This window comes from Saccopteryx bilineata, chromosome 5 (assembly GCF_036850765.1).
Source record: "Saccopteryx bilineata isolate mSacBil1 chromosome 5, mSacBil1_pri_phased_curated, whole genome shotgun sequence".
Taxonomy (NCBI): Eukaryota; Metazoa; Chordata; class Mammalia; order Chiroptera; family Emballonuridae; genus Saccopteryx; species Saccopteryx bilineata.
Genome location: NC_089494.1, coordinates 248,245,058 through 248,266,711, shown reverse-complemented (window position 1 = coordinate 248,266,711; position 21,654 = coordinate 248,245,058). Strand labels below are relative to the sequence as shown.

General features: G+C 40.7%; 1 protein-coding gene across 6 annotated transcripts in view; it reads left to right on the top strand.

Moving 5' to 3' along the window:
* The window catches only part of RBPJ (recombination signal binding protein for immunoglobulin kappa J region), a 219,135-nt gene extending 198,471 nt beyond the window's left edge, over positions 1 to 20,664 (top strand). For all 6 annotated transcript variants that reach the window (XM_066233923.1, XM_066233920.1, XM_066233919.1 and 3 more), the window contains 7 exons: positions 6,765 to 6,939; positions 9,752 to 9,889; positions 10,034 to 10,146; positions 14,243 to 14,383; positions 15,377 to 15,532; positions 15,904 to 16,007; positions 16,429 to 20,664. In XM_066233923.1, coding sequence (XP_066090020.1) covers positions 6,765 to 6,939; positions 9,752 to 9,889; positions 10,034 to 10,146; positions 14,243 to 14,383; positions 15,377 to 15,532; positions 15,904 to 16,007; positions 16,429 to 16,744 — 1,143 coding nt within the window. In that variant the 3' untranslated portion in view covers positions 16,745 to 20,664. The remainder of the gene's footprint in view (positions 1 to 6,764; positions 6,940 to 9,751; positions 9,890 to 10,033; positions 10,147 to 14,242; positions 14,384 to 15,376; positions 15,533 to 15,903; positions 16,008 to 16,428) is intronic.
* Positions 20,665 to 21,654: the final 990 nt, after the last annotated feature.

Sequence of the window (21,654 nt, the reverse complement as noted above, 5' to 3'; positions counted from 1 at the left end):
CAAACCGCTCGCCCAAAGTCAGATTGTCCTCCGTCACCCTCTATCTAGTTCTCTGTGCCCCTCCCCCTCCCCCTAACTCTCTCCCTCCCTCCCTCCCATGTCCTCCCTCCCCCCCCATCCTTGGTAACCACCACACTCTTGTCCATGTCTCTTAGTCTCATTTTTATGTTCCACCAATGTATGGAATCATGTAGTTCTTGTTTTTTTCTGATTTGCTTATTTCACTCCTTATAATGTTATCAAGATCCCACCATTTTGCTGTAAATGATCTGATGTCATCATTTCTTATGGCTGAGTAGTATTCCATAGTGTATATGTGCCACATCTTCTTTATCCAGTCTTCTATTGAAGGGCTTTTTGGTTGTTTCCATGTCTTGGCCACTGTGAACAGTGCTGCAATGAACATGGGGCTACATGTGTCTTCACGTATCAATGTTTCTGAGGTTTTGGGGTATATACCCAGTAGAGGGATTGCTGGGTCATAAGGTAGTTCTATTTGCAGTTTTTTGAGGAACCACCATACTTTCCTCCATAATGGTTGTACTACTTTACAGTCCCACCAACAGTGAATGAGGGTTCCATTTTCTCCACAGCCTCTCCAACATTTGCTATTACCCGTCTTGTTGATAATAGCTAATCTAACAGGGGTGAGGTGGTATCTCATTGTAGTTTTGATTTGCATTTCTCTAATAACTAATGAAGCTGAGCATCTTTTCATATATCTGTTGGCCATTTGTATCTCTTCCTGGGAGAAGTGTCTGTTCATGTCCTCTTCCCATTTTTTTATTGGATTGCTTGTTTGTTTGTTGTTGAGTTTTATGAGTTCTTTGTAAATTTTGGATATTAGGCCCTTATCTGAGCTGTCGTTTGAAAATATCAGTTCCCATATAGTTGGCTGTCTGTTTATTTTGATATCAGTTTCTCTTGCTGAGCAAAAACTTTTAATTCTGATGTAGTCCCATTCATTTATCTTTGCCTTCACTTCTCTTGCCATTGGAGTCAAGTTCATAAAATGTTCTTTAAAACCCAGGTCCATGATTTTAGTACCTATGTCTTCTTCTATGTACTTTATTGTTTCAGGTCTTATATTTAGGTCTTTGATCCATTTTGAATTAATTTTAGTACACGGGGACAGGCTGTAGTCGAGTTTCATTCTTTTGCATGTGGCTTTCCAGTTTTCCCAACACCATTTGTTGAAGAGGCTTTCTTTTCTCCATTGTGTGTTGTTGGCCCCTTTATCAAAGATTATTTGACCATATATATGTGGTTTTATTTCTGGGCTTTCTATTCTGTTCCATTGGTCTGAGTGTCTATTTTTCTGCCAATACCATGCTGTTTTGATTATCGTGGCCCTATAATATAGTTTAAAGTCAGGTATTGTAATGCCCCCAGCTTCATTCTTTTTCCTTAGGATTGTTTTGGCTATTCGGGGTTTTTTATAGTTCCATATAAATCTGATGATTTTTTGTTCCATTTCTTTAAAAAATCTCATAGGGATTTTGATGGGAATTGCATTAAATTTGTATATTGCTTTGGGTAATATGGCCATTTTGATTATATTTATTCTTCCTATCCAAGAACAAGGAATATTTTTCCATCTCATTGTATCTTTTTCGATTTCCCTTAACAATGCTTTGTAATTTTCATTATATAGGTCCTTTACGTTCTTTGTTATGTTTATTCCTAGGTATTTTATTTTTTTTGTTGCAATCGTGAAGGGGATTATTTTTTTGAGTTCGTTTTCTAATATTTCATTGTTGGCATATAGAAAGGCTATGGACTTTTGTATGTTAATTTTGTATCCTGCGACCTTACTGTATTGGTTTATTGTTTCTAATAATCTTTTTGTGGAGTCCTTCGGGTTTTCGATGTATAGGATCATATCATCAGCAAAAAGTGATAGCTTTACTTCTTCTTTTCCGATATGGATGCCTTTTATTTCTTTGTCTTGTCTGATTGCTCTGGCCAGAACTTCTAGCACCACGTTGAATAAGAGTGGAGAGAGTGGACAACCCTGTCTTGTTCCTGATTTAAGGTAGAAAGTCCTCAGTTTTATGCCGTTTAATAGGATGTTGGCTGATGGTTTATCATATATGGCCTTTATCATGTTGAGATATTTTCCTTCTATACCCATTTTGTTGAGAGTCTTAAACATAAAATTGTGTTGTATTTTATCAAAAGCCTTTTCTGCATCTATTGATAAGATCATGTGGTTTTTGTTCTTTGTTTTGTTGATATGGTGTATTACGTTAACCGTTTTGCGTATGTTGAACCATCCTTGAGATTCTGGGATGAATCCCACTTGATCATGATGTATTATTTTTTTAATATGTTGTTGTATTCGGTTTGCCAGTATTTTGTTTAGTATTTTAGCATCTGTATTCATTAGAGATATTGGTCTGTAGTTTTCTTTCTTTGTGCCATCCTTGCCAGGTTTTGGTATGAGGGTTATGTTGGCCTCATAAAATGTGTTTGGAAGTATTGCTTCTTCTTCAATTTTTTGGAAGACTTTGAGTAGAATAGGAACCAAGTCTTCTTTGAATGTTTGATAGAATTCACTAGTATAACCGTCTGGGCCTGGACTTTTATTTTTGGGGAGATTTTTAATAGTTTTTTCTATTTCCTCCCTGCTGATTGGTCTGTTTAGGCTTTCTGCTTCTTCATGACTCAGTCTAGGAAGGTTGTATTGTTCTAGGAATTTATCCATTTCTTCTAGGTTGTTGTATTTGGTGGCATATAATTTTTCATAGTATTCTACAATAATTCTTTGTATTTCTATGATGTCTGTGGTGATCTCTCCTCTTTCATTTTGGATTTTATTTATTTGAGTCCTGTGTCTTTTTTCCTTGGTGAGTCTTGCCAAGGGTTTGTCAATTTTGTTGATCTTTTCAAAGAACCAGCTCCTTGTTTTATTGATTTTTTCTATAGTTTTTCTGTTCTCTATTTCATTTATTTCTGCTCTGATTTTTATTATCTCCTTTCTTCGGCTGGATTTGGGTTGTCTTTGTTCTTCTTTTTCTAGTTCCTTAAGGTGTGAAGTTAAGTGGTTTACTTCGGCTCTCTCTTGTTTGTTCATATAGGCCTGAAGTGATATGAACTTTCCTCTTATTACTGCTTTTGCTGCATCCCAGAGATTCTGATATGTCGTATTTTCATTTTCATTTGTCTGTATATATCTTTTGATTTCTGCACTTATTTCTTCTTTGACCCATTCATTTTTTAGAAGTATGTTGTTTAGTTTCCACATTTTTGTGGGTTTTTCCCCCTCTTTTTTGCAGTTGAATTCTAGTTTCAGGGCTTTATGATCAGAAAATATGCTTGGTACAATTTCAATTTTTCTAAATTTGCTGATATTGTCTTTGTGGCCCAACATATGGTCAATTCTTGAGAATGTTCCATGTACACTAGAGAAAAATGTATACTCTGTCGCTTTGGGATGAAGTGTCCTGTAGATGTCTATCATATCCAGGTGTTCTAGTGTTTCGTTTAAGGCCACTATATCTTTATTGATTCTCTGTTTGGATGACCGATCTAGAGCCGTCAGCGGTGTATTGAGGTCTCCAAGTATGATTGTATTTTTGTTAGTTTTTGTTTTAAGGTCAATAAGTAGCTGTCTTATATATTTTGGTGCTCCTTGGTTTGGTGCATATATATTAAGGATTGTTATGTCTTCTTGATTCAACTTCCCCTTAATCATTATGAAATGACCATTTTTGTCTCTGAGTACTTTTTCTGTCTTGTAGTCAGCATTATTAGATATGAGTATTGCTACACCTGCTTTTTTTTGGGTGTTGTTTGCTTGGAGTATTGTTTTCCAGCCTTTCACTTTGAATTTGTTTTTATCCTTGTTGCTTAGATGTGTTTCTTGTAGGCAGCATATAGTTGGATTTTCTTTTTTAATCCATTCTGCTACTCTGTGTCTTTTTATTGGTAAGTTTAATCCATTTACATTTAGTGTAATTATTGACACTTGTGGGTTCCCTGCTGCCATTTTATAAATTGCTTTCTGTTAGTTTTGTATCTAGTTTGATTCTTCTCTTTTGTTTTTCTATCATTTGTTTTTGTTTGTTTGTGTTCCATACTTCTTTCCTCTGTTGCTACCTTTTTTAAGTCAAGTGTTTTTGTGGTGGTTTTTTTAAGGGTGGTTACCATTAAGTAATGAAAAGGGTACCTACCATATTCATTGTAGTACCCTATCTTATAAGTATTTCTGCACTTCATCATCCTTTGCTACTGTTAATCTCCATCCTCTCCCCCCTTTTTTTCCTTTGTTGTCACAGTTTAAGTTTGGTTTTATTGTGTTCTTGGTGGAGCTGTTACTTGTGGTGTTGTTTTCTTTTGTTCTTTGAATCTGGTTGGAAAACCCCCCTTAGTATTTCCTGGAGTGGGGGCTTTCTGTTGATAAATTCTCTCATCTTTTCTGTATTTGTGAATGTTTTTATATCTCCTTCATACTTGAAGGATAGCTTTGATGGGTATAGTATTCTTGGCTGAAAGTTCCTCTCTTTCAGGGCTTTAAATATTGGGGTCCACTCTCTTCTAGCTTGTAGAGTTTCTGTAGCGTTTATCCCTGAATATGGAGGCTCTATCAATCAGAAGTTGCCCCCGCCCCTTTAGCGAGAGGCACTAAAAAATATCACGCCTCTTGTCTTGGATCGCTGAACTGAGAGAGATCTTATCAATTAGAACCGAGGGTGCGCAGATTTTATGGGTTAAGCTAATTTCAGTGATTGGGTCGCAGCTGTGTTTCCGAAGGTATTTTAGGCTGCCTGCGCGCACCCCTCCCCCAACGCTTGATTGTTAGCTTGAATGGCTGGGTGAGGTGCCCCGCCCACGGAGAGAATCTCCCAAGCCTCTCCCGATCGCCCCGCCGCTGGCGGCTGGACCGCACCAGGCGCAGGATAATGGAGCCCCCTGGGTGTGCGGGCCAGTAGGGCGCCCTGGGCGCGTGGAATGCCCAAGGCACGCGCGCGAATGGGGCGCTCAGGGCACCGGTGGCCGGTGACCCCCACTCGCAGTGTGCGGGCCGCTGGGAACGTCAGCAGTGCTCAACCGGACCGGGCGCGCGCGGCGGCTCGTGGCGGCCGCTCGCGGTGGCGGTTCGCGGGGGCTCGCGGCAGCTCGCGGTGGCGGTTCGCGGGGGTTCGCGGCAGCTCGCGGGCTCGCGGCGGCTCGCGGTCGGCCGCTCGCGGCGGCTTGCGGTTCCCAAGTATATGGGCTGACTCACCCCGGGCGCACTCTGGCGGCTTGAATGAGCGTCGCTGCGGTAGCTTCCTCCACACCCTCGTCTCTCAGATTCAAGTGGTAACAGTCCTTTTGCTTTCAGTTTGTGTTGAACTCCGGAATGCTCCGAGGATAAATTTTTCTGTTTCTAGTTGATAAATTTGTTGTGATTTAGGGGAGAGCTGTCGGACGCGCTTCTCACGGCGCCATTTCCGTCTAAGTTGTTTTTAAGTTAAATGGTTCGTTCTTTATAGAAAGGTTTACTTGCTGTTTTCTAGGGTTTTATTAGCTAATTTAGTTTAATTTTCTAGTACCTTTAAATTCAGTTCTCTTGGTGATACAATATGAATTAGCCCTTTGAGTGAAATTAACAATTTTTAAAGAGTCCTTTAAAGTATACTCATACAAGCTGTTGTGTGTGTGTGTGTGTGTGTGTGTATGTGAGAGAGAGACAGAGACAGAGACAGAGAGAGAGACACACAGAGAGGGACAGATAGGGGCAGACAGACAGGAAGGGAGAGAGATGAGAAGCATCAATTCTTCGTTGCAGCACCTTAGTTGTTCATTGATTGCTTTCTCAAATGTGCCTTGACCATGGGGCTACAGCAGACCAAGTGACCCCTTGCTCAAGCTGAGGACCTCGGAGTCTCAAACCCAGGTCCTCCTCATCCCAGTCCAACACTCTGTCCACTGTACCACTGCCTAGTCAGGCCATATGAGCTGTTTTTGGCATAAGGTATTTTATGATCTTTCAGTTAGTACTTAGGTGGTTTTCCTCGGACTTAGAGGTGTTCACATCGTATGCACTATTTTGGAAGGAACTGGTAAAATTTTTTACATAATTTGGTTGACTTTTGATAACATTTTAATGTTTTTTTTACAGAAAGACAGTTGTAGATTTTTTTAAGCTGAAAATTTTAATTTTTAAAAATGACCACCAGTATTAATAATTCTGTGACATACTGTATTTCCTCATGTACAAGACGCTCCCATGTATAAGATGCACCTTAATTTTGAGGTCTGATATTTGAAAAAAAAATGTATTACATAAAGTTATTGAACTCAAGTTTTATTCATCATAAAATCATACAACAACTCATCACTGTCAAAACTCCCATCCATTAGCTTGTCCTCATCTGTGTCTGATGACGAACCACTGTCTTCAACAGTGAGCGCAAAAAAAAGCGCAAAGAAAACGGGAAATGCAAGTAAAAAATCTACAACCACTGTATAAGACGCACCGAGGGTTCAGACCCCAGATTTTGGGGGGAAAGTGTGTCTTATACATGGGGAGATAGGTAGACACAGAGCTATATAGAACAGAAGGCTGTTTTTAAACATTATCTTAGAGAGGGTAAAGTGTCTCACAGTGCTAATGTTTTATAGACTTGATGAGGATCCTGTACTCTTCAGAGGTTAATTTTTATAGTTGGTTTTCTTCAGCTCCTCAGACCTGATCAGACCTAGTCATGACCATACAGAGTTGTAGGTACATAACCAACAAGGCTTTGGTGCTATTAAAACTTTATTTTCTTTCACAGAACTATTGCACGGCCAAAACGTTGTACATATCGGATTCAGACAAGAGAAAACATTTCATGTTGTCCGTCAAGATGTTCTACGGCAACAGTGATGACATTGGTGTATTCCTCAGCAAGCGGATAAAAGTCATCTCCAAGCCTTCCAAGAAGAAGCAGTCACTGAAAAATGCTGACTGTATGTGTACTTGTTTTCTGTTTTGTCCCCAACTTTCAAAAGGCATGAATTAATATAAATTTAACTTATCTGAAAATGTCACATTCATTTATTATTGCTGCTTTATTGTCTTTTTTGTTTGCTTTTCATTGAAAATGGACCATGCCTGGTTTGGGAGGCGGTTGTCCCCTAGAGTGGGTTCTCCCCTGACTGCTCCCAGAGGCGTTTTCTGGGCCGTTTTCTCCTCCGGGCTGTCACAGTGACTGGAGGGAAAGGAATTAGCATGGTGTCTTGGACCAAATAGCCCCCATTGCACAAACATGGATTTGCCAAGGGTGTCCGAGCCCCTCTCAGTCAGGCACTGTTGTACCAAACGGGCTTTGAGGCCGTCCTGAGAGCCAGCACAGCATTGTTGCTCTGGCCCAGACTTTAGTCTCACCAGCAGATTTGTAGATTCTCAAAAACAAATGCTGTCTGATTGAATTAAACATTTCAACCCCTATACCCATTTTTCTTATTGTAACTTTTTATTGTGAAGACTTTGAAACTTAGTAGAAGGGACAGAGTAGTATAAAGGTGGCCATGCACCTGGCCTCGGCGGGTTTTCATCAGCTCTGTGTCTTTATCTCCATCGCCACCAGCACCCCCTCTCTTCCCGCTGCTGGAGTAGTAGTAGGTAGCGCTCAGATAGCCTGCCCTTTCCGCCACCATTTCTGCAGCAGGGCCCTCTCACAGATGACGTACCTAACAGAGAGAACAGTTCTCTGCCATCATCGAAAAGCCGGGTCACGGGCAGCTCTCTCACATTGTCTCAGAAATACTGTGTTTACAGATGTGTTTTTGATGTTCTCAACAATTGACTCATTCAAAATCAGATCCAAACGAGGTTCATGTGATTTAATCTGTAATAGTTTCTTCTCTTCCCCTCCAGCCTTTTGTTTTTTTCTTATTTGTTAAAGTAACCAGTAATTTTTCCTGTGGAATTTCCATATTCTGGATCTAGCTGATCACATGTTTCTCTGTCTCATATGTCTAACTTATGGTTAGATCTCCAGACTCTCATTTCGGATTTAGATGGTCCTGTATATGTTCACTCCTACTGAATTAGAAGTAATATCTGATCGTCCCACTTCTTGTCATATTAAGATTGATTATAGCAGTAAATCAAACTTGTTAGCCTGATTCATTATTACAAAGTTTCTGAGTGATCTTTAATCTAATGGTTTTAGTCGTCATTGATGATGGCTGCTTAAAACAAGTATTTCATCAAGAGCTGCAAAATAGTGACTTTTCTAATTCTTTTATTCATAATTTCTACATTTGTTAGCTGTTTGCTTTTTTTTAATCTGTAGATTCCCTCTCCATCTCTTTCTCTCTCCTGTAATTTATTTATTCAGGAGTCTGAGTCATTTGGCCATGAGAGATTTCCAAAGACTGGACTTTGCTAATTTAATGTATTTTCTCTGAATAGTGGTGTTACAGTGAAACAGATCCTGACACTAGTTAAAGATGGTGAAGACAAATTTTACTCAGTGCTGTGCAGTGAGGAAAAGAGACCAGTGTACAGCTGAGCTCAATTCCAAATACAACAAGGGCAGATGGGGATTTATAGCAAGGAGCAAAGTGGGGGGTGGGAAGTGGTCAGCGGATGGAAAACTACTAAGAGTAGACATCAAGGGTAGGGGGTTTGACAAACCAGTCTAACTGAATGCTTGCTAAGGGCAGGCCTCCGATATCAGATACATAAAGTGTGGGGTGGAGGGTGGTGAGGAACTTGATCAGATAACAAAAGTGGGAGGATGGCTTAACAGGATTCCTGCAGGAACTGGGCCAGTGACAGGGCCCATGAAGAGGCCTCGTCGAAAGCGGGCCCGGAGGAGCCTGTCTGAGGTTTGGTCAAGGAGAGAGTCTTTGTCACTACTCACTTTAGGAGCTTGACCAGATTTAAGTTTGTTCTTTGGTTCTTTTTTTGTTGTTGCTGGAAGTGAAGTGTTCTTGCACCAGGAGGCATATAAAGTTATGTATTCAGGCTATTTCTAATTTAAATTACAGGATTGTATTTAACCTCAACTTGGTATTTCTATTGACCATAGGTTTCTTGAACATATTTTCTTTCAGAATATTTTTCTGCTTAGATAAATGTGGCTGCTTTTTTTTTTTTTAATTCCTGCAATGCTATGTATTTTAAGGTATTTAGAAGAAATCAAAATCTCTAAAAATCACAATATCCAGAAGGTAATTCCCATCAGCTTTGGTGAACAGCCCTCTGGACCCCTTCCTCTGAATATTTCCCCAGCATTGGATACGAGCACATGGAGACACACGTGCGATTACATAAAGGCCTGTACATTTCCCTAATGGGACCACACACTCTACAGGTCTTACAGTCTGCCTTTCCATCCAGTGATATTCCAGGAAGACAAATATTTTCTTATCTGTGCATTTAGATTACATGTTATTTAAACAAGCAAATGATACTGTAATTTATTTAATCAGTTTCCACTGTAGAACATTTGTTATGTTTTTAAATAATTTCCCTTTAGTGAATAGCACTGCATTAAACATACAGTGTAGCTCTCAATTAAAATTGATTTTTGTAAGCATATTTTTTTTTTTTTTACCTTATTAATGAGAATTACCTTAACTTTGGGGGGATAGTATCTATATTCTTTGGAAGGTTAAACATTTGTTAAAAGAATATGTTAAATTATGTTAATTTCATATACTATAAATATTAAATTATAATAAAGAACAGTGCTAACTCGCTAGGTCCCGAGCTTGTCCTCTCCCCACCCCGGTCACACAATAAGCAGGGGCTGTGTTTTCCCCGCAGTGTGCATCGCCTCAGGAACAAAGGTGGCTCTGTTCAACCGACTCCGCTCCCAGACAGTCAGCACCAGATACTTGCATGTAGAAGGAGGTAATTTCCATGCCAGTTCTCAGCAGTGGGGAGCATTTTACATTCATCTCTGTGAGTATAAAAATGTACATTTGCTGATTCCAGTGTGAAATTCTTTTTGATAAGACATAGAGGTATATTAAGTTTTGCTGTTTTCCTAAGGAGACCAGTGAATTCTGACAGACAATATTGGATCTCCTTTTGCTCTCCCCACAGTGGATGACGATGAATCCGAAGGAGAGGAATTCACAGTCCGTGATGGCTACATCCATTATGGACAGACCGTCAAGCTGGTGTGCTCTGTCACTGGCATGGCGCTCCCGAGACTGGTACAGCTCCACTATTGCTTTAGTAACGTGTGTCGTCAAAACTAAGGAAATGTAAAAGCCACAACATTCCAATGAAGAGTATACCTCAAGTATATGCTTCTCAGTTTAAAGAGAGATATTAACAATTACTGCTATTTGTAATCGACAGTTATGCCTCATTTTATGTTTAAAATGCTTTCAGGGAAATAGCTGGTTTTTATGAGTGCATTTTTAATGACTTCCTGTTGTGCTATTTCTCATAATTTTGGTGGCATTTTTCCTTTTTGGTTGGATATTTGAACATGCTCCATAGAGGGCGCTATAAAATTAAATTGTGATTTCTTTCCTTAATGCAGATACACTGTATTCATTTCTTGTGGTACCTGCTGCTTCCCAACCTAGGACCAAGTTTTCAAAAACATAGGAAGTCCTATTTCTTTAGAAATATAATTTTTACTAATTTACTCTCCCACAAGAAGAAAGATTTCTTAAAAATGAAATTAAATTGGTATTTTTTACTCTGGAAGAGAGGTATTGTTTAGGGCTTTTTGTTCACTGGGGAGATCATGAAACTAAAGACTGCTTTTCTTACTAAATGAAAGCAAAGGCTACTTACACTCTGCTCTCATACTCTTCCTCTGTTTCTGAACCAGAATAAAATTTAGTTATATCATGGAGGGGACTGCAAGTAAGTTTGATTCAAGGTGAGGTCAGGAGGGGGTTGGGCGAAGGGAAGAACATTGAGTATTAAATAAAGCTGCGTATGCTTTGTATTTATCTCCGGTGAAGTATTTCATTGGCTTCTCTTTTCTGGGACTGTTTCAGCAGAGGCTGGGTCTATAATTATCTAAGTAAATGCAACCTTTTTCTTGTTTTTGTTTTGTTTTGTTTTGTTTTTTCTCTGTCATGGCTTTACAAGATGGTTTTATTTCCCACTTCAATTTAATAAGCTAAAGTATGTAGTAATATTAATTTATAAAACCTTAAACTGAGATAAAATACAATAAGAAGGGTAAAAGTAGGGAAAAGTTTAAAAAAATGGAAAGAAAGCTACAAACAAAAAAACAACAAACCAAATCAGTATTTACTCGTTTACTTTTCATTTGGTATTGCTCTCTTTCAAGGATAATGTTTATCTGCTTTGGCATTAAATTCTAAGCGATGCATTTACATAGACAAATGGTAGTGGTTATCCTCAGTTTCTGTATTGCTGAGAGCTGGCTCATTCAGCAGTGTCTCTGTCCAGAGACTTACTGTGGGGAATAAAAGGAACCAATCACGGCCCGTGTCCTCAATGTGCTTATTCCTACTAGCCAGTAGAGAAACAGTGGGGTACATACACAATAAAATAGTGCCATAGACCAGTGATTTTCCAGTGGTGGGCCGCAAGAATTTTTAAACCATGCAATACCTATTCCCGTGATGGCGAACCTTTTTATAAAAACCGCCCACTTTTGCAGTACTGGTCAACTTGGTCCCTCCCGCCCACTAGTGGGCGGTCCAGCTTTCATGGTGGGCCAATCACGGCACTGTTTTGTTGCTCTGCCACCGCCCACCATGAAAGCTAGACCACCCACTAGTGGGTGGGAGGGACCAGGTTGACCAGCACTGCAAAAGTGGGCGGTTTTATAAAAAGGTTCGCCATCATGGACCCATTTAGTAGGAGCACTGCTCTCTTTTCCCTTAGATTGTCAAAATTAAAAAAGACAAAAATGACAACAGCCAACACAACAATAGCCATCCAGTGTAAATGAATCAAAATTTTTGTCAGGTCAGCAAAATACATATTTTTTAGTGTGATGCAGAATTTTAGTAATTAGTTGATGTGTGCCAGGAAATGGAAACAGTTGAAAATTGCTGCTGTAGGTGAATCTGACTTTTACCTGGTGGAAGACAATGTGAGTGCTTGCTTATAGACTTACAGGAAGCCTTAGGCTTGCTTGCAACATTCAAAAATCGGTCTAAAATCATTGTTAAATTTAAATGTAGCTTCCAAATAATCCCGAGTCTTCTGTGTGCCAGGTGAGCAAGACAGACTTCTGTCCTCATGGAGCTTACATTTTGATAGGGAGAAAGGAAAAAATCAGCTAAAGAAATATCCACATAAAATATTAAAAGGTTGATATGTGATAAAAAAAGGCAGATTTGTAAAGGATAAAGGAGTAGGGATTGGGAACGTGTCTTAGAGTAATCAGAGAAGTCTTATACGTGGGGATATTTGAACAGAGACCAGAATGAAGTTGGAAAACCACCAGTGGGTAAAGGAGCATTTCAGACAGTCTGTGTGGAAAGAATTTAAGACAGGAATGTGTGAGGACTAGTAAGGAAGTCGTTGCCCCTAGAGCCGGAAGAGGCCGGAGGAGGCAAGTGGCAGGAAATGAGGCTCCCGGGTTAGCCCTCGGCCCGTCTTGTCAAGTTCCTCTCGGTATCTAGTGTAAGGACTTTCTATGATCTGTTTATGATAGGGGTTTAGACAGGGGCTGATGGCTGGTTTGTGTACAGAAGGATCATGTGGCTGCTCTGTGGAGGGGAGAACGTAGGGCTGGAAGAGTGGGAGCAGAGATGGAAGTGGTTGGGCCTTCGTTGTAATTCAGGCAAGAGTTGATGATGATATCTTAGACTAGGACTGTAATGCTAAGGTGATGAGAGGGGACTGATTTATTTGAAAGTAGACCTCGCAGTTTGTGGACAAATTGGAAGATTGGGCGTAAGAGAAAGCAAGGATTCAAGGATGACTTCAAGGTTTTGGATTGAGTGAACGGTGGTGCCATTTATTGAGCTGGGGATTGGGGGAGATTTATGTTTAGGAGAAAATAAAAAATTCTTGTTTTGATTAAGATTGAGCTAGCCCACTGGACAACTAAAGAGGAACTGGTGACTAGGTAGTGAAATAGACAGGTCGCCTGCCGGAGAGGGTAGGGCTGGAAGCGCAGACTCTAGAGTCGCCAGTCTGAATAGTACAGCCTGTGGGAGAGGAGAAGGGCCCGGGGGCTCAGCCCCAGGCACCAGAGGCTGGCGAGCAGTGCTCTTCTGAAAGGTGAACTTGTTGTAGGAGGCTCCGAGAAAGCTGTTCAGATGGGGACTCATCGGTGTGGAAGTCCCTGGAGGCCTCGACAGGAGCAGCTGCAGTGGAGACTTGGAACAGCCGGCTGGCTGGATTTCAGGAGGTTGGGCTGTGAGGAAGAAGAGAAGTGAAATGGATGGTGGGAGGGACGCACACAGGGCCTGTGGTCAAGGAGGGGTTTTCTCTACCTTTCGTTCTAGGTGAGAAATGTTTGTGTGCTATTGGGAGTGATCTTCATAGTCACCAAACACTTGGTGGTTACTTTCTATGCGACAAGTGACACCTGAGGTTTGACAGGATTATTATTCAGATGTCCATGCGAGCTGTGGACTATTTGGGTTATAAGCTTGTGGAATGCAGTGGCAGCCAGCTCCGGAATCAGAGTCTGGCCCTTCAGCTACTAAACTGGTGATTTTGAGGAACTTACTTGACCTTTCTGGGCTCATTTCTAATCTGAAAAATGATACCTATTTTAGGTTTATATATATATATATATATATATATATATATATATATATATATATAGGACTGTATTGACTACCACACCCAGGTAGCCTTTAGAGATAGTTTTTCCTTTGATGTTGGAGTATTTTTCATTTTATTTTAATTTTTTTAAATTTGTCATTGTATTTTATTGGGAAGGTCATCTATCTGAGCTTGCTGCTCAAAATACAGACCGACAGGGTTAGCATCAGCTGGGAATTTGTTAAAAATGCTGAACCTGAGGCCCCACACAAGATCTGTAGGAGCAGAACAGATGTATTTGTAACAGGGACCCTGGAGGAGTCGTACGCGCAGTAGAGCGTGAAAGCACGGACCCAGGAGGCACCGCTGCCCTGTTTCAGGTGCTCGTGGAGGAAGCGCGCCAGCTCCACATCTACCAGGCTCGCGACCTGGAAGTATTTCTTGTACCTTAGCCTTTTTGTAAATGCTTGTGTGAGTAGGTGTATGACAAATAATGGATGTATTATTTATTATATAGCTCTTAAAAATGTACCTAATGAAAACTCTTCGTGTGTGATGATCTTTTCTCATTTAATTGCTGAAATGCAGATAATTAGGAAAGTTGACAAGCAGACGGCATTACTGGATGCAGATGACCCCGTGTCACAACTCCATAAGTGTGCGTTTTTCCTTAAGGATACGGAAAGAATGTACTTGTGCCTTTCTCAAGAAAGAATAATCCAGTTTCAGGTATGTTTCCTGGTGAAATCTAAAATGTGTATTAGGTTGATAGCATACAGAAACATGAAAGTCTGGTTTAATGTTAATGGGGTCTGAGTACATGGAGCTGGGTTAGGTATTTATCTCAAGTCCAGACATGGTGGTTATCCTACTTCAGGGAGGAACTCAAAGCTCTCGAAAATAATCTCAGAGAAAAGTTGATATCTAGTTCTGGGGTACAGAAAGCCCCCCAGATTATCCACAAGCAGATTTGGGGTGCTCAATGGGTACTCTGAAGTTGTGTGTGGATGCATGTGTATTTGGGGGGAGGTTCATAATTCTCACCAGATATATGGTGAGGTCTTCAAGATAGTAATGATGACATGTTTCAAAAGCTAATTTTTAACTGCATTTACTCAGAAGGCTTTCATGAGAACATTTATGACACGGGCAGCTTATTTAATAGGAGAGTTACACTTTCCTGTGAAACTTGCTTGTAAACATCTGGAGATCTTTTCTAAGGTACAGCCATACACAGCCATGTCTCCAGCCCAGCGCTGATGGACCAGTCTAGGGGATTTAAAGGTAGCGAGCGGTGGGGGATTTTTGATTTGCGCCTTGGCCAAATCTTCAGAAAGTACCTAAGTTTCTAGCTGTTTTCTAAGCAGGAGGGTCTCCTGGTCTCTTTCTTAGGGATCCCTGAAGAGTTTTAAACAGCTATTTGCATCAGACACTGACCTTTTTGTACAGGTACTGGTGTACTCTGAAATGGTTATTCTGAAGGATATTATCAGTTATTTAATATGTCACTGAAAGATTTCATATTATAATAAAAACTGTGTCAGATTTTCATGTTACTGTTCTGTTTGTGTTTATTTAGGGACTGGCAAAGCACCATACTTGCAAAGTTTACAAATTCTTACTAAATTCTTTTCATGTTAACTCTAGTCTATAAAGGTTACTTGTTAAAGTCGTTACTTTTATATGCAATGCATATAAAAATTTCTAAACTTTCTCTGTAAGGCCACTCCATGCCCAAAAGAACCAAATAAAGAGATGATAAACGATGGAGCTTCCTGGACAATCATCAGCACGGACAAGGCAGAGTATACGTTTTATGAGGGGATGGGCCCCGTCCTTGCCCCCGTCACACCTGTGCCTGTCGTAGAGAGTCTTCAGGTGAGACCACTTGCTCACACGTCGACTCTTAACTCCTCATAACTTCTCTCAGCCATGGCTTAGCATAATTTTGTTTTATAATAATTTTGATTTTCCCTCCCAAATATTGTGATTTGGGTATTTTGTTGTCCATTATTTGTTAATAGAAAACCAAAAATCCTGGAGCCTATTTAATTGCAAGTAAATTTAAATTTAAAACCAACTTGTATGTTACCTTGATGTTTTCAGCTCACTTTGTCTTATAGTCATATAATTTAAAAGATGCATTTTAAATACAAATAAATGATCATTGAATGAGAAACTCGCCTGTGCCCTGGAATGAGACACGAAAAGTTTTCTCAAATGTTGTTCTGGTTTTCTGTGCATTGCAGTTGAATGGCGGAGGGGATGTAGCAATGCTTGAACTTACAGGACAGAATTTCACCCCAAATTTACGAGTGTGGTTTGGGGATGTAGAAGCTGAAACTATGTACAGGTATTTGATAAAACTTTTTCCATCGTCCAGTTTTTGGTGGGGGTGGGTGTATGAGACCCTTTCCTGGGAAATGATTGTAATGTATTAACCCTTTGAGTAGTACGAACGTTCATTGTACAGCCTCGTGCCTCCTGACCATCCAGAGTACCATCATAACAAAAATTATTTTTAAAATGTGTAAGCCAGCATTAAAAAAAGGCAAATGTACTTCTTGTTTCCATAAATTGGCTACCAAACAAACATGATTTTAAAGTTAATAAAACTGTAACTGGAACTTTCATTTTTTGAAGAAAAAAAGTAACTCACTCCCAGGGGTCAGCGAGCACGAGAAAAACTCACTACTCAGTGGGTTAAGCAACCTCATTTTAGGTTTCAGCTGCAAAGTTTGCTGTGCGTCTCAGTGGCTTTCTTTCCTCCTCAGATGTGGAGAGAGTATGCTCTGCGTGGTCCCCGACATTTCTGCATTCCGAGAAGGCTGGCGGTGGGTCCGGCAGCCAGTCCAGGTTCCAGTAACTTTGGTCCGAAACGATGGAATCATTTACTCCACCAGCCTTACCTTTACCTACACACCAGAACCAGGGCCTCGGCCACACTGCAGCGCAGCCGGAGCCATCCTGAGAGCCAACTCCAGCCAAGTGCCCCCCAGTGAATCCAACACAAACAGCGAGGGCAGTTACACAAACGTCAGCACAAATTCAACCAATGTCACATCATCTACAGCGACCGTCGTGTCCTAACTACCGGCCTGTTGCAGGGACTTAAACTGACTTGGGTGCGGCAAAATGTTGACAAAACAAGAAAGGAAAAAATGAACACTCTTTTGTGGTTTCTTGGGAAAGCTTTTCATACTGGGCGATACTCTTTAAAAACCCCATTACCTGCAAGTGCTGATCTGAAGTGCGGAAGCCACAGTAAAACAAACCGAAAGAAAACAACATGTACAAACTGTTGGAAATTGATTTTTCTTCAGCTGTTATTTTTGGTTGGCTTTTGTTTGGTTTTGTTTAAATGGGCAAGAAATAGAGATGTGGCTGGAATAAACATTAATCAGACTAGAAGACACAAATCTAACATAGTTTTTATGGACCAAGGAACTTGTATAAGCTTTAGTAAAAGGTACATTTTCATCATACCTTTTTATATCACCGTATATAGTGCACCTTTGTTACCAAATAGGCTGTCCCTCGGCTCCCCGAGCTCCTGCTCGTCGGCGCGGTCAGGCTGCAGGCCGGACCGCGCCTTGAGTCTGAGTCCCGTACTCTTCCAGGTTGCCCGAACTGTTCTGTTTATTTTTATTTTTTTAAAGCTGAAGTCTTATGACTTTTCGTGGTTGAAATTGTTTTGATTTCAGCAAGTCAGATCCTGTAAAGGCCTGCATTTTTTTTTTTTTTAAAGATTATATGAAGTCTGTGCAAAAGCTTTAAAAAAAACAGCCTCCGCCTTGCCTGCAGTCCACGCAGCGCTCATTAACTTCGTCTCTGTTCTCGGACGTTCGGCAGTCACTTCCATGTTTTCTTTCCTTTCCTTTCTTTAAATGTATTTATAGTGGTGATCCAAGCGGTTCTAACGTTGACACGGAGTCAGCGTGGCCAATTAAGTCCTGAATGAGCTAGTGGCGCGGAACCGGCGGTGTGGGAAGTGCGCCCTGCCCTCGCCCTGTTCATGCACAGGTCTCCGTGCGCGCGTCAGGGAGCGTCCCGATTCCCCTGCCTGATCTTGTACATAACTTGTATTATGTGTAAGTTAAACATTTTATTTTGAACTCGTAATGTTCCCAATGATTTCATTCAGTAGGATGTTTTCTTTAAACATTTTATTTTGAACTGGTAATGTTCCCAATGATTTCATTCAATAGGATGTTTTCTGCCTTGTTGGTATATGACAAAAAAAATATCATAGAAGTATTTGCTACCAGTTGGTAGATGGTGCCCTTATTGTATAATGAGGAAAAATCTCAGCAAAAGCATGTTTTTAATTTACTTTTGGGGGGGTAGTCTAGGCCAAGAAGACATTGTAATCTTAAACCAGGATGCTCTTATTAGCTGGTCCACTAAAGTAGCTGGAAGGCAGTACTTTAGAAACAGATAGTTGTGAAATTATAAACATGAAACTTACCTTTCCATTTCTCTCTGCCTTCTTTTTTTTCCTGCCTTCTCTTTCCCAGTCTTCATGTCTCTACAGCCGTCTCCTCCTCAGAAACATCTTTCCCCTCCCGTTCGGAGCTGGCGCAGGCAGGCCAGAGGGCCGGCCTTGCGTGCTAAGCACCCATTTTCCATTGCTTCCGTGTCTGCACCTGGGTTTCGCCTTTGGTTTCTTAGAAATCGAAGCGAACTCATTGGGCTATGTTTAGTGCAGGAACCCCGTGTGTCATGTTATAGGACACAGGCTAGTAATACAATCATCCTCCTTAGAGTAAAAACTACCTCTAGATGATGGTAAGCTTTTTACTGTCCCATAAAACAGGAGCCACAAGTACCTTATGAACGCAGAACTGTAACTTCCTCCAGTATTTCCATACAGAACATTGTCTTTCTGGTGTCCTGGGCTGTTGTGGAAAAGTTTCCATCGGTAGACTTTTTCAGCATCATTGTTCGTAGCGTTTGCAGCGTGGCTGTCTTCATCACTCATTCTTTTGCTCAGACTATGTCAGTGTAAATATGATTCCCAACATCTTTAAATCACTTTTCCCTCAGTTCTCAAGGGGGAAGTCATGTGTAAAAACACATTAGTGGTCAAATCAAAGTTGTTGCGGTTTTCTGTTCCTGCAAGCCTTTCTCATCGCTCACAGCGCACGCACCACGCTGTATAGCGCCTTCTCTCCAGGTCTGCTGGGACACGCGCTGCTCTCCTGTAGCAGACCCTGCCTCACACTTCACAGCTGTTCCAGTGATCAAGGGCAGAACTCATCGTGGCCTTATCTCTCTTTGTTTTAGCTGTTTACTGTCCGTTCCGTACTAGCGTGCTTATTTCTGAGTGGTGGTGATTCGCTCTGCTGAGTCCCGCAGCGACCTTGTCCCAGGGCTCTGGTCTAGACGGGTGCAAGCCCCGCGCTGCTTCACAGTTCATGGGTCACAAGTGTCCTCAGCCTCCCCGATTTGGTATTTAGTTACAAAATCATACGAAATTAACTAATAGCCGATGAGATACTTTTGAAGAATAAACTGTTCCTTACCCAGCTTTGCAGCTCAAAATAATCTTTCCAGTTTATGGCTTTATTGAAAGGAACTTTTGCTTTTTCATTATTTAAATATATCTTATTTTGGCTTTTCGTTTCTTTTAATAAGATAATGAAACATTAGACTGTAAACTCTTTTTCTGTTTGTTTTTCTGAAAAGTCCAAGAACGTACTTATATAGGTACCCCTGCTATATTTTGGTCATTCTGTGTACCACAAAATAAAGACTGAACTGATTTGTCTGTTGTAGCTCACTGTTATAGGTAGTTCTTTTGTCAGCTGCTTAAAAAGTCTTTTTCATAAATTTATAAATCACTTTTAGCATCTAACTTATAGGAGCCTTGCTCCCTGTTTATAGTAGAAGCGCTCCCCCCGCCCCTCCATGGTGGCATTATTAGAGACGCTGGTCATTTTCCCTCCCAAACACTCTTAGAATGGTACCGGCTTCAGTTAAAGGATAGTGCATTTGAGGGTGGTTGTTTTTTTATGGGGGGAGGGAAGGTGTTTTAATTCTGTTTTAGGAGTGCATCTTAGCTTCTTGTCATTCGATGCAGTGATTCTGAAACTACGTGTGGAAGCCGAGTGTGTGGTCCAGTATGTTTCTGTTGGTTCCACTGAACTGATCACACAGATGGGGGAGGGGCGAGCTCAAGGCTTTAAGTATAAAATGCCCTTTTTATTTAGAAGGACTTCGGAGTTGACACTAGCATAATATTTAACCTGCTGCTGACTTTTCTTAAAAACTGTGGCAACTGAAGGCATCTCCTACATGTTAATTAGCAAAATATTCATCATTCTTACTACACAGACTTATTTGTGATCAAAACTGGTTAGTTTTTTTATTTTTCTCTAATGAAACCGGTACCATCTGTGCCCTCACAAAAAATTTCCGATGGAGTTTTTTGAGAACTAAACTAGTCATATTTAACCAGATAATCCAGGGGGGAGGGAGGTTCCTTTGCTATTCAATTATTAACCAAGTTACTTACTTTTGATTTCGAAAGCAGCTGTTTCTGATGAGTACTGAACAAATGTGCGTAATTTTCTGTGCCAGACTTTTTACTTTGTTTTCAAGCACTGTAATGTGGGATGGATGGTTAGAAACAATAATATATTAGGGTTTCTACTTAACCCTTTCAGGACTGAACTGTATCTCCTTTTATTAATTTTTCCCTGTGTTGTGATAAATGTTTGCCAGCCTTCAATACTGTGTTGGTCCAAATGTAGGTTTATATGCTCATTTTTAGCTAATTTCTTGTACCTTGCGGCATGCTCTACACATTCAGTCCTTAAGGGGTTTATTTTACAAACTGTGCGCCTGTAAGGTTTGTTAGCAATAAGATAGAAAATTGAGCAAGTTTATACCATAATTTTGTAGAAAAAAAAGAATCTGCTCAGTTCCATATTTCACCCGTGAGAAACCTGCAATACGGGCAGTTTCAAGGAATAAATAAAAAGGAAATGTAAACCATTGGAAAAGTCTTCTGTTGACTGTGCCTCATGCCTGTAATTACTCGTGGTTGTGCCGCTCTAAGGAGGGAGGAGTGCTTTCTTCCCGGGGAGGTGGGCCGGGGCTTCGTCACCCAAGGGCATCTCCCCGGTTCAGGAACATTTCAAGCTAATGTCAGCAAAACTGGAAAATATTATTAACAACTTGCTTTTCCACTATAAGGTTGTCATTTGGTCTGGAGTACAAAACAACATACATGGTGTGTGCTTTTTGCTTGAGGCTCCTGGAGACAGAGAGCATATTTTGTTTAATAGGGAAACAGTAAAAGGGGAGATTTATATATATTTTTAATTATAGTTTATTATCCTGCCTCCCTCCAAGGAAAAAAGTATTTAAAAAAAGTTACCAGGGTTTTGCTAAAGACATCTTACTCTGAAAATAGTAATTGTTAAATAAATAGGAAACAATTTAGCTGGAATTTGAATTGGGCGGTCTTAAAGGCTAAGATTGATAGTGGTTACTGGGCTTAGAATTGAGAAGAAAATACAAGTTTGTGGCCCTTGCTGTAAGTTAGACATGACCTTGTGTGTGTGCATGTGTGTTTTGTTACTGAACCCCTATCAGGGGTCCCCAAACTTTTTACACAGGGGGCCAGTTCACTGTCCCTCAGACCGTTGGAGGGCCATCACATACAGTGCTCCTCTCACTGACCACCAATGAAAGAGGTGCCCCTTCCGGAAGTGCGGTGGGGGGGGCAGATAAATGGCCTCAGGGGGCCGCATGCCTGTGGCAGTAGTTTGGGGACGCCTGCTAGATGGTTGTCAGTTACAGGGATGGAGAGGGCAAGCCACATCAATTCTAGCAGTGAGTGATCACAGAAGGCAGTCAACTCCTCTAAAAATGAAGAAAACTAGCAAGGTACACCAAGTAGAAACTAAAAATAGTTTAGTGCTAGAAAACACGGAGACTGATGAAAAAGTTGATATATGTCAAGTACACACGAGGCAATTCATCTTGATTTC